At 42.4% G+C, this 13,545-nt stretch overlaps 1 protein-coding gene across 1 annotated transcript in view; it reads left to right on the forward strand.

Annotated features, from left to right (window-relative positions):
- Window positions 1–13,545, forward strand: part of LOC141006678 (glutamate receptor 1-like) — a 57,133-nt gene that overhangs the window by 24,109 nt on the left and 19,479 nt on the right. Inside the window, exons 3-11 of the mRNA XM_073478904.1 lie at window positions 4,705–4,889; window positions 7,270–7,323; window positions 7,412–7,570; window positions 9,137–9,304; window positions 9,395–9,499; window positions 10,852–10,962; window positions 11,092–11,298; window positions 12,324–12,539; window positions 13,373–13,418. Coding sequence (XP_073335005.1) covers window positions 4,705–4,889; window positions 7,270–7,323; window positions 7,412–7,570; window positions 9,137–9,304; window positions 9,395–9,499; window positions 10,852–10,962; window positions 11,092–11,298; window positions 12,324–12,539; window positions 13,373–13,418 — 1,251 coding nt within the window. The remainder of the gene's footprint in view (window positions 1–4,704; window positions 4,890–7,269; window positions 7,324–7,411; window positions 7,571–9,136; window positions 9,305–9,394; window positions 9,500–10,851; window positions 10,963–11,091; window positions 11,299–12,323; window positions 12,540–13,372; window positions 13,419–13,545) is intronic.

A 13,545-nucleotide genomic window follows, 5' to 3' on the forward strand; every position in this document is an offset into this window, starting at 1 on the left:
TTAGAGTTGTCTAGAAGTTGGCCTCCAGTTGACGCTGAGTTGAACCGTTGTTGGCCTTGAGTTGGGTCAATGTTGTCCCTGAATTGACCCCGTGTTAGCCCTTAGTTAGCCCTGAATTGGACCGATGTTGTCCTGGCTTGGCCTTGATTTGGTCCTGTGTTGTATCAAACAGACAGAAGTGTTTTAATGAGCATCTGAGAACTGGATCGATGTTGCCCCTGAGGCAGTCCCATGTTCTTGAGTTGGCCTTGTGTCGTCCCTGTGTTTCCCCCATGTTGTCCCTGTATTTCCTCCATGTCGTCCCTGAGTTTCCCCCATGTCGTCCCTGAGTTTCCCCCATGTCGTCCCTGAGTTTCCCCCATGTTGTCCCTGAGTTTCCCCCATGTTGTCCCTGAGTTTCCCCCATGTTGTCCCTGAGTTTCCCCCATGTTGTCCCTGAGTTTCCCCCATGTCGTCCCTGAGTTTCCCCCATGTTGTCCCTGAGTTTCCCCCATGTTATCCCTGAGTCGTCCAGTGTTGGCCCTGAATTGGACTCTTGTTTCCCTGAATTGGACTCTTGTTTCCCTGAATTGGCCCCATGTTGTCCCTGAGTTGTTCCTGAGTTGTTCCTGAGTTAGCCCCTCGTTGGCCCTGTTCTGTCCCTGTGTTGTATCAAGCAATCGGAAGTGTTTTAATGAGCTTCAAAGGACAGATGGAGGCTGATGCTGTAATTCTCTGTAAGAGCTCTGCTGGGACAGAAAACACTGGGAGTGGTGGAAACATACTGGTAGTGTCTCCTCTCCTCCGCCTCCTCTTTCTCCTCCTTATGGCCTCATCTCAACTTTCTATTCCACTGTTTCTCTCTCCTCTCTTCTCCTCTGTGCATTAATAGTAAATGCATGCAGGATTTTAATGTAAATTAGATGCAGAACGGGGAGCAGAGTAATGTCTATATATATAAAACTCCTCTTTCTCTCTCTATCTCTTGCTTTAACTTCTTCTCCGTCTCTCTCTCTCGCACACCTCCTGTATTTGTATCTTTAATCTCTCATTGTTTCTCTCGCTGTCAGTGTGGGTTCGTTGCTCTGCCGTATCTCTAATTGAAGGTTATACATTATCATTAACGCACACTTGACTTGTTTTGCTCGTTGTGTGCGTGTGTGTGTGCGTCAGTGTGGGGAGCTCAGCCTTCTCAGCGGCTGTAAACACTGTCACTGTGTGGATGCTAATGAGCAGTTACCTGTCAGAGGTCATCACATAATCTCTTGTCACATCGCAGCAATTATGAGCAAAGTATCCTCGCTGTCCTTTTTTTCTACATCAGCAGCGTGATTAATCACTACGTGGCAAGAAGCGTGTAGGCAGCGCAACATTGCAGCCATATGTGATTTATGAAATTATAATGTAAAAACGCTGGACAAGGAGGAGGACAAGTATCGTTTTGGACAGATATTAAATTGTCTTCTAAATGTTTTATTGTGCCAAACACAAAGTTTTGGCTCCTGCCTCTTTAAGTCCGCTCTCCTGTAAAGTCTGCTCTGATTGCTCCTTTTACTCCAGTGAACCATTTTTTTTAAAGCAATGGTGGATCCTCTCAATAGTTCCCAGAAGTTAGCTGCAAATACTCGCAGCACTACCATTATTGTAAATCAATCAATCAATAAGTCATGTATTAAGTAAGAACTGCCAAATATGGTACTTCTGTCTCTCTGTGTTCATGTATTTAAGGACTTCCTGGAGCTATCTGAAGTCTCCGTAAATCACGTGACGATCGGCATTTTGCACTTTTGTTGTCGTAACTGTCTTTACTCAAAGACTCTGACCTGAACCGGCACTGCTCACCGTGTCTACTTTCGGCTCTGCCATGAACAAACTCGGACGTGTCTGTGGTTTGCAGCTACATTAACTGCTGACATTACATCCTGGCGACTGAGCTGATTGGATGGAATTAGGTCTAATCCCAATCTCTAATAAAGGACATGTGTCTTTTTAACATGACAAAAGCATGCATGCACTGTCATTCACAGCGCACTGTTTTGGCAGATTGTATAGAAAAAAACAACTTCTCCAAAGACTCACACTGCTGCTTTAGCTTTCTAACGTCCAGCATTTTTATCTCCCTCATTCTCTGACGACAGCGTTCATCAACGACGCAGTCACAAACACTGTGATCTCCATCTGCCTGCTGGAATTTTAATATGAGCTATATTCTGTCTTTTTGTTGCAGCGTAAACAGTACAGTTGCAGTTAGTGTGTCGTATAATTGGGTTCTCCGAGTCTGAACAAGGGAAGGACGCACAAACACACACTCACGCACACACTGACTTTGAGACACACTGAGGTAATAACCCTGGAGGAGGTGTCGCGGTGTGTGTGTGCGCCAGACAGTATCTTTGAAGTTCCCTTTTCACTGTGTCTCTCTGTTCATCTCTCTCTACTCTTTGAAGTCTATCTGAATTTTGCTGACTTGTCTTTTGAACACGGTGTGTGTGTGCATGTGTGCGTGTGTGTGTGTGTGTGTGTGTGTGTGGGTGTGTGTGTGTCTGTGGGGGTGGGTGGGCGTATGTATAATGTAAAATGCTGATGTGATTACTCTGTGCGTTGACTCGTAGGGTTTCAAACCACAGAGCAAAAACCCGCCTGTTAGGATGTAGAAATGCAGTTGAAGACGTTGAAAGATGCATTGATCGATTTATTTTTCGACCACTAGGGGACAGACAGACGATAATCCAGCCCAGTTTCCCTTTAAAATTACATTCACACGTTAGCTCACACTTTAAACCCAGTGCCAGCAGTGGTGGATGGGTGTAAATGAGTCGTTTGTTTTAGGAGACTGGAGCTCATGTCTGAAATTAAAAATTGCTTTCTTATTAAAAGTTACCGAAATCTTTCCTGGATTTTAACCAAGTGTTTCAATTGATTAATCATAACCACATTTTAACCACAGTTATGATAAATACGATAAATAAACTAATCTGATTTTATGGCCGTTGCTGGAATTAAACACGCTGTTTATATCGAAAATATCCCATCAGAGATTTGTTAGTTTAATTGGAAAAATATCACAGCCTCAACAGATTGTACAAGAAAAAACTTAGATAATAATAATTTCCGAGTTTTTTTGCCAAGGAACCAGTGATGGAATGTAACAGAGTACATTTACTCAAGTACTGTACCTAAGTATTATTTTGAGGTTCTTGTACTTGAGTCTCTCCATTGTGTGCTACTTTATACTGCACTTCCACTCCACTACATTTTATGAAAACTTTACTTAGTTACTTTGCAGATTGCATGCTGCACCAGAGTACAACCCCACATCAAAAGACCCAAACTATCCCTTTAATGCGCCTCAGCTTGATGCCTTTTCAAACAATTCTCCACACTGCAGTGTTTGTGTGTTTGCAGAATTTAAACTCCTCGCCTGGTTATTGAAATCCTAATTTTCTTTCTTCTTTCTTTGATGTATTTGGTCAAAAAACTGACTTTTTCTGTCTGCTGTTTGGTGCTGAGCACGTAGTCTAAGGTGGGTTTATCACAGGGTTTTTGAGGAAATCAGCTGCTGGAAACACTGAGACTGAACCAGATAGAAAATGTGCTGCTAAACCAAAACTAGGAGCAAAAGGAGGATGAAAAAACTACATTTTTAAAATAAAAATGCATCTATAGACGACAGTGTTGGCCAGTTGTTCAGTTTCTTCCACCAGTTTGATTCAGACTGAAATATCTCATCCATTTTTTTATGGATTTCCATGAAATTTTGTACAATTACTCCTGACTGACTCGGCGATCCTCTTTCCTGAGGTTCAAATTTTTGGTTTTATTTGAAAATCTACACAATCGTTCGATGTATTGCTGTGAAATTCCCTGTGCTGATGTAAGCACTTAGCTCACAGCCTCACAGAGCTGCTAGCACTGCTGGAGAGTCTTATTTTTCCCTGCATCAGGTCTTCCAGGTTTGATCATGAAGCCAAGTTGGTGTATTATGTTACTGCTGACAGTCTGACTGTGTGAGGTCGGGTTTCTCTCTGCTTAAATAATGGATTACAGCTCAGGAGGGGAGACGGTGCGAAAGATAAAAGACTCGAATTTTGCCCTGAAAAGCTTCTCAGATAAATCTCATCTGAGATATTTCAACATCATCGCCGATATTTATTTTTTCTTATTAAATCAGGCCACTTAAACAAAAATAAAACCATTACGAGTCTGCGTCGGCTCAGTGCGCAGCAGCTTTTTGAAGTTAAACCCAGGCCAAGTCCAGCCTGAGGCAGACAGCAAACATCACAAGGGTTTGATTCAACTGGAAAAAAAAAAAAAAAAAAACAGCTTGACATTCAGTTTGAGAAGCCACAGCCTCTTCAAAACCCACTCCTCAGTCTCACACATGAAAAATGTCTCGGTGTTGGTTGTGTGTTTGCCTGCTAACAAGGCAGACTGTGGAGAGGAGAGCTGCTTGGAGAAGTAACCAGGCAGACTGAAGCAAGATGAAATAGAAAACACAAATATATCTGATGTACACGTTGTTTGTTGAACAGAAATAGAGATTTTTGGCAGTAAGCATTAGAGCATTAGCATTCTCCTCGTAGTGGGACTGTCAGACACTACAGATATCACTACAGATCAAATGTCTTGACGTCAGTGACAACATCTTGTCATGTCCTAATGATTATATTCCCATGAAGGTAGTTGATGTGATTCACGCTGATTCGCATCTTATTTCTTTCCCAGGTCTGTCGGTGCTGCAGAGGATCTTGGACACGGCGGCGGAGCACAGTTGGCAGGTCACCTCCGTTAACTTGGACACGCTGACAGAAGCCGGCTTCATCAAGCTGCTGGCAGATCTCGATTTCAAGAAGGACTTTCAGATCATCATCGACTGTGAGCTGGAACGACTCAACTCAATCCTCAACCTGGTAAAACACTCACCGATCCGCACGTCAATAAGTAATATGGGTCTGATCTGAAAACATCCCAGTGGACGTCCTCTTTCTTACATATGTGTTTTTTTATTTCTTGCTTCAGAGCAAATGAGCCTGTACTTTCTCATACAACTCCTAGAAAAACTGTATTTTCAAATGTTTCAGTTATTCAACGACAGATACATGTAGTGCGTCTTTTGAATCTGTGTTAGGATAATTGGAAACGGCAGCAACAAGATGGTGACTCTCTTCAGCTCATAAATTATAAAACTTTGTGATAGTCTTGATTGTTTTCTGAAGATTTCTTGGTTGGGTTCGTTTTCGAGGCTCCAGCGCTGGTTGTTGAAAATCTTACCAGGTGTTCACACTCACAGCAACAGTCTCCTACGTCCACATCTCATTTCTATCTTGGCCCACCAACACACAGAAAGACAAACTTTGAGTTATTTTGTGTTGTTGTGTGTTTTGTTGATTACACTCTGCTCTCCATCCCTCAGAGCTGCAGGATATTCTGCTGAATGTTTCTGCTCTTCAGTCGCAGCTGCTTCACCGTGTGTCGATTTGAATTCTTTGATTTCAGCTTCATTGCTAATTGACTGGCAGGAGAGGGAGGAAAAGGATGTTTTTGGATATATTCTGGATTAGTTTGTAAGAAGCAGAGGGAGAGAGGGCAGCGGTAGAGAGCAGAGGAAGAAAAGACATGTGAACTCTGGCCAAAAACCAGCCATCATTTGGGGAACTCATCTTCCTGCTGAACTCCAGCTGGCTTACAGCGGCTGAAGTATCAGGTGCTGTTCTGGATCTGTGAAATGGAGCTGTTGGCTTCAGCTAAATTTATTTCATGTTTAGTTTAGTTTCATGCGGCCCGGGCGAAAATATCAGGTGGTGTTGAGCTCGACCGTAGTTTGACTTCATTTGGTTCATTTAGTTGAGTTGCATGTGAGTGTGTGAGTGTATCAGGTGGAGCTGTGGATCTGCGGGGTGATGATGAAGAGTCGAGCTGACAGGTTGGTTATTAAGGCGGTTACACTGTTGTTAAAAATGGAGGAATATAAAGTTCAGGGAAATTGTCACGAAAAAGCTTTGGATGAAACTTTGAAAATGTGCATGTGCAGATATAACGACTGCAATGTGATTCACAGTTAGTGGGAATGACGAAAGAAGGTTTTCTTATATCTTGAAAACAAGAGTTTTAGGTCAGAACATCTCTGTAGCACCACAGTTCGTCATTACGATGCTTTTTGTCACACATTTTATCAAAAAATTAAATCTTCTGCAATTTGTATATTGCACTTGGCCATATTTTGAGATCAATAACATTTCGATTGATTTTGCAGCACAGGTATGAAACCAGAATTGGTAAAAAGTCTACAGTGAGCAAAATGCTAACACCAGCATGCTAACATGCTGACCTTTAGCAGGAGGAATGTTTACCATCTAAGTCCTAGTCCACGCGTCCACAGGTATTTTTGTCAACTGGGTCTTAGAAATGTCTCCGTTGGATGAGAGGTGAAACGTCTTCAAGAAACTGAAAGTCCAGTTGCCTACGATGTCCTTTGTGACAGTAAACTGAATGTTTGGGTTGAGGACAAAACACTGATCGACATTTTTCACCATTTTCCATCAACCGATGGATTAATCAAGAAAATATTCAACAGATTAGTCGACAATGAAAATAATTGTTAGTTGTGGCCCTGGTTAGCATAGCATTTAGCTCACACCTTTAAAAACCAAACCGAAGGAAGTGATACAGAGGATAGGAGGCGAGAGGAGGAGGAGGAGGAGGAGGTGAAGAGGATGGAGGGATTGAAGAGGAGGAGTACTGTTTAAACAGCTTCCTCCTCCCTCTATCCTCCTGCAGCGAGTAGCGTTCAGAGCTGCAGACCAGCTGTGTGAGTAAACGTCCATCGACTGACGCTCATTAGGAGCTGGACCAGAGAGGGAGCCGACACCTGCTTCCTCCTCCTCCTCCTCCTCCTCCTCCTCCTCCTCCTCCTCCTCCTCCTCCTCCAGCTCCTCCTCCTCATCCTCTGCGTAACCTCTCTTATCTCCTTCCTTTCTCTCTATCTCCCTTCCTCTCCTTTCTCCTCTCCTCCTTTCTTCCTTTCTTCCCGTCCTCTGACATCAATCTGAGGAGTCTCCCTCCCTCTTTCTCTCCATCTCTTCCTGGTGGTGAAGATGGGCAATTAATTCCTCAAAGCCGAATTTGAGTCTGCCAATTAGCAGCTGTTTGAGAGGACACACACACACACACACACACTCACACATGCAGATGAGTGTGATGAATGCGTAATGGATGCTTTTTATCATCATTAGAAACATCAGAAAAATGTAATTAGCATATCATTTACCCTGACTTTTCTCTCTCGCTCAGATTGCCGCTCAGAGGAGAAACTTGAAGAACTACCACTACATCCTGGCCAATCTGGTGAGTCCGTCTATTTCCTGGAAGAAACGTGACCCAACGTCGTGTGCAGGAGGAGTTCACTCAGTGAAAACATGTGTTTGTGCGTCAGGGCTTCATGGACCTGAACATGACCGAGTTCCAGAAGCTCGGGCCGAACGTGACGGGCTTCCAGCTGATGAACCGGTCCGATCCAGCTGTGGAGAAGATCAACCAGGACTGGCTGGACTTCGACAGCAAAGACCTCAAACTTGCTCGCAGGAGTCTCAAGGTAAACACACACACACAGTAATCAGATCCTTTACTTAAGTATAAGTACTAAGAAATATCTGCCGAACATTAATAAGAAGGCCCAAATAATTAAGAATTTGTTGTAAACAGTGTTTCACAATGTTTATAAAGTTTCTCGTCACTCAACAATTCACAAAATTGTGCGATTTTTAAAGGGAGTCTGGGGATGTTTCTCCACAGGCGTCAAAGAAGTAACCTGTTGGTTAGTGTTTACTATATTTGTAAAATTCGACATGTTTACAGCCAATAAAATGTTTCATGCTGCGACACGCTAACACTTTTTACAAGGAAACAAACAACTTCATGTTTTGCATTTAATGCTAACTTTACAAGAAGGTACCGATGACTTAGAATTTGTCGTAGCCGTTTCATAAAGTTTAAGTTTCTCCTCGTGCAACAACTCTCAAAATGATGCGATTTGTTTAGGGAGTGTGGTGATAGTGTGATTACTAGTTCAATCAGTTGAAGCAGACGGTGTGTTCACAAACATCTGCTGCTAACATTGGCAGGTTAAGAAAGCCCAAAGATGTCATTTACATTACAAGGAACCACATAGACAGGTGTTCACACCTGTACTTAGAGCTGTCTACTTGTGATCGGATCACTCAGGATGGATGTTGATGTGTGAACAGCCTCTAAGCTACATCAACACACAATCTGCACATTCCTTCTCTTCATTTAAAACACTATGCAGCTTTTCTCCATTTTAAAAAACAAAATCATTTACATATTTCTGGACGTATTTCACATATTTTGTATTGTCTATTTTTCCATTTTATATTCCTGATTCTTGACCTCTTAAGTTCTTGCTTTTTCTTTCTCTTTTCTCTTAATCTGTTTATTATTTTGTATCGAAATACCAAGGCAACCTCCTTGTATGTGAACCTGAAACTGAATTTGACAGGGTGTATGGAAGCCATCTAGATGAAAACTAGCATCTTTTAAAGTGATTTAATACAAAAATAGAGGCACCATCATGAAACCAGAAAATATAAAATATACATTTCCTCCTCCTTGTTTAAAATGTTTCTCAGAGCAGAGCACAGGACATGATTTTTGGAGCAGATATGTGTAGAAAAAATAAAAAAATAAATAAACAAAAAACCTGCAATTTAATGTCAGTTGGATTTTAATCATGGACGATGATCCATCCACCCACACCAGGCTGTTGGAGAAAACACAAACTGGTCTGTTATGACTCTTCTGTCATCAAGAGTTGACATCAAGTCCTGGACATTCAAGTTCAAACTCTTCAAAAAAAAAATGTAAAAAAACAAAATCTGAGACGCAGAAGTTCACTCTCTGAATCACTGAGCGTCTTCTGGACTTTGTAAAGAGCAGGTGGTGTTTTTGGTCTCAGACCAGCCAAACAAAGGCAAAGGTTTCCTGTGGTTGCTTCACGATAAAAGCCTTCCTGTGTTTAGTTGAACTGAAGCAGCATTAACTTAATCAAGTGAACAGTAAACAGTCGTATTCTGCGTCATACGGTACTTTTACTTCACTACTAACGATGACACAATAACAACGAACACACACTCCTCCTCAGTACACAGGAGCTCTGACCTACGATGGCGTCAGCGTCATGGCGACGGCTTTTCAGAACCTCCGGCGTCAGCGGATCGACATATCTCGCCGAGGCAATGCAGGCGAGTGTCTTGCAAACCCTCCCGCCCCCTGGGGACAGGGCATCGACATACAGAGAGCGCTGCAACAGGTACAAATACACCCAAATATACAGCATTACACACATCAATACAAACTGATGCTAACACTTGTGTGTGTGTGTGTGTGTGTGTGCGTGCAGGTGCGTCTGGAGGGGCTGACGGGTTGGGTTCAGTTTGACGAGCGAGGACATCGCACCAACTACACCCTGAATGTGATGGAGCTCACCCACGTCGGACCCAGGAAGGTGCTGCTGCCGTTCGTTGTCTTTGTTAAACGAGTTAGATTCTGACCGAAGTTTGGTGTCGAGTCACACTCAGCAGGTTTTCACCACATCAGCTCGTTTCAGTAATTAGCTCCCTCCTCTCTGATTAAAGGTGTGATCATCAGTGAAATCAGCTGCTGCAGCGCTGGTATAAAAACCTGCAGCTCAGCTTTCCTTCAAACTCCATCAGAAAACACAAGGTTACAGGGAATTATCTTTGCAATAAGGTACACAACTGTGCTCCCTTTGTAGTTTAGGAGACGACACACACGCAGGCTTCAAACGGGTTTTGAAGTGTTTTTGACCTAGTCACAAACTTTCTCAAATTACAGCCAAGCGGTACACTAAAATGTGTTTCTGCAAACATTTGAGGTCAGTAGTGGACCATGCAGTAACAGAATCATGATTCATATTTGATCGGTACTGCCTATTTGACAGTTTCATCTGAGTTTTGTGAGCCTGGCGAGTTGTGCTGGACGGACCTGGTAGACCTCCAACTAGAAAAGACCAGCAAAAAAAGTGTCTTGTCACTTTTCATATCTCTCAGTGTGAGCAGTGTGAGTGTGTGTCTGTTTGTGTTGGCTAATCCTGAAAGTCTACCAACCCCGTCCATAAAAGGTTCACGGTGTTGGCTTTTGCATATACTGTTTGTTATTTGTGTTTTTTTTAGGTTGCATTTTTAATATGACATAAATACTCACCAGGTACACTTTGCAATCTTTTATTTTGAAATCTTAAACTGCTGTCACCTGGAAGTACTTCTCCCACCTTCCAGCACAAGGTGACATGCCTGTTATCTTTTCAAAATGTATTTATTTTTTATTAACTTTTGTTATAGCACGACAAAAAAAGGCACGTCATGTTCAAAATGATTCTCAACAAGAGAAACTGAGTGAGTGGCAGCGATATCAGACAAACGGAAATTTAAGGGCCAGCAATGAATAATGAGACGAATGACTATAAATAAATGAAATATAAAGCACAAGTTGTCAATCAGGAATTTTATGTACATAATAACCTTATTAAACCTGCCCAATTTTAGATAAATGGTTACGATTGGCTCAATAGGGACCACGTCGCACTGAAATCTGTCTAAGCGGGAAGTATAACGGATGCATCTGCAAGAGCAAATAAAACATGAGCTTGGGAAATTTGCCTGATTTCTATTGTTTTTGTCAATTGTGAAAAAACAAAACAAAATCAAAAGGAAACGACAGAAACGTGTTAAAAGAAAACTGCCAAATAATCCAACAACACTCCTGTCAGATTACAGTTTGGACAGTGAACAGAGGCTGAGGACTGTGAGTGTGACACTGCCGCTGCTCTGTCTTCAGATCGGATACTGGAACGAGAGGAGAGGCTACGTGAACACCGCCGTCTACAAGCCGGTGGTGGAGGAGTTCCACGGTCTGCAGAACAGGACATACGTAGTCACCACCATACTGGTGAGCCTGGGAGGACACGGTGCTGTTCACAGCTTACCTTCGCCTTCCTCTGGTCTTATTCTCCAGTGATTACATAGAAGCTAAATAACAGCGCTGTCCTCTCAAATCACCTTCCTGTCCTCTGTGCAGGAAGCTCCCTACATGATGCTGAGGAAGAACCACGAGCAGTTTGAAGGAAACGAAAGGTACGAAGGTTACTGCGCCGAACTGGCCGCGGAGATCGCCAAACACGTCGGCTTCGTCTACCGGCTCGAGCTGGTGGGTGACGGAAAGTACGGCGCCAGAGACAGCGAGACGAAGATGTGGAATGGCATGGTGGGAGAACTGGTGTACGGGGTGAGTGTGACCACCACCTACTAAGTATTTTAATGCAACAGGAAGGATTTGAGTCTAAATAAAAGTTTTAAATGCAACTACAATGGCACTGACTAGAGTGCATACCTCCGCCTAGGCCCAACAGTCCCCTTTATCTGCATCAAATTGTACTCATAGATACCAGCCACCTCAATACGACAAAAAGAAATCTGGGGAAATCTGTTCAGTAGTTTTTGTGTAATCTTGTTAACAAACCAATCATCCAACAGACACGGATGAAAACATAAAGTTGAAAGTCTTTCTGCCAAATTATACAATTTTTCTGGCTTTCCTTTATTTCTTTGCCTTTTTGTTCGAAGTGCTGGATCATTCTTCTTTCCAAGTATGTAAAATCCTTCAAAATAAAACAATCAGAGGAGGAACAATAGCTCTTTGGTTAAACGACTTCCTTAAAATGTGGAAATTTAGGCTCAAGTAGATTCTCACACCAGAACCAGACAAAAAAAAAAAATCACCAGTTCAGATCAGAACAAATGTTCATTAACAAGTTGTTCATGTTCAGAATTGCTTGTTGGAAGTTGTTGGATCGACTGGAACAAACCACAATTTGGCAACTTGGTGAAGGACTGAACAGGAGGGTGCAGATGGATAGTGTGTGTTTTGGACGGCCTGATACTACTTTGCTCCAGAACAAATGTTAGTGTTACTAACTCTTGTTGCAAAGTATTTTTCATTTAATTGAAAAGACACTGAAATGTGGGGGTGTCAGAGGATCCTTCGAATGTAAGACACATTTATGAGGCACCTCATGAGTAAATGCAAGTGGAAACAAACATCTGGGATGAGATATATCTGCGGTGTGTGAGCGAAGCTTGAGCTGAATGCAGATGTTGTTAGGGCAGTAGTTCTCAGGCCTCCTCGCTTGATTTGGTCTGAAGGAGGACAAACTGTCAGTCTGTGAAGTTTGAGAGCTGTAAAAGAACGACAAAATCGTCCTGTATTGTATCTGAACGTCTCCCTGTCCCCGACTCTCTGTCTCTGTGCAGAAGGCGGACGTGGCGGTCGCCCCGCTGACCATCACTCTGGTGCGAGAGCAGGTGATCGACTTCACCAAACCCTTCATGTCCCTGGGAATCTCCATCATGATCAAGAAACCAACCAAGTCCAAACCGGGCGTCTTCTCCTTCCTCGACCCGCTGGCCTACGAGATCTGGATGTGCATCGTCTTCGCCTACATCGGAGTCAGCGTGGTGCTCTTCCTGGTGAGATTGTCAATGGATGTGTGTCTTAATTTGTGTGTTTGTAGTTAGACAGTACCTTCAAAGCATACGTACTTTTTTTAATGTTTTTGATAATGAAATAGACAAAAGTGTAACGGGATGTTAAAGGCCGAGACTAAACTTTCAAACCTGGTGTGAACCCGTCATCTGTATCAGGGTAGTGGCACCTGATCCACAGGTCTTTGCATTTAAACCTGCTCATCAACACACATTCTCATTATCTTGATTCTGATGACTATTGTGCATTTCAGCACACTTAATGTATCGGCATCTTAAAAAAAAAGCAATAAAGAAAGAGCTCCACTGAACCTCCCCATGAAAACTAATGACTGTGCTTTACATTTAGTGTCGGAAAAGAAGAGTGTCACACTGAAAAACAGTTAAAATATTGGGAAAGGATAAGTTATTGTCATCTAAATGTTAGATGTATGAAATTCTGAATTTTGAGTCATAACAGCCGTGAATATATGAGCTGCTAACAGTGTTTTACCCAAAAGCAGTGATTCCTAAAAGTGTTGCTGACTGCAGGTGGGCTGCGGGAGGTCATTAGCAATAAATAAATCAAATGTTTTTCATTTTCCATCTAGTCATTACATTTTAAATCACCATAAGACATTTTGATGATTAAATATTTAAATTTAAAAAAGAAATTCTTCATTTATGGGACCAGTTTTCATCTGGTGTTTGTTCTTTGGTTCAAGTTTAATAAGCTTATAAAATATTACACATTGTTAGATATTACACCAGGTAAGCTGATGATACTTGTGTACTTTTACTGCTGATACTTTAACTCCTTGCGTCTCTGTGTATCTCAGGTGAGTCGATTCAGTCCCTATGAATGGCAGGGTGACGACTCTGATGACGAAGATGAAACTCTGCCCTCCTCTGCCTCGCGGCGAGCTCTGCCGACTTCATCCTCTGAGCTCTCTCCAGGTATCATCATCATCATCATCATCGCTTGAAACCTCTTTTATTTATCTTTTTTTAT

This window comes from Pagrus major, chromosome 13 (genome assembly GCF_040436345.1).
Source record: "Pagrus major chromosome 13, Pma_NU_1.0".
In the NCBI taxonomy this organism is placed as follows: domain Eukaryota; kingdom Metazoa; phylum Chordata; class Actinopteri; order Spariformes; family Sparidae; genus Pagrus; species Pagrus major.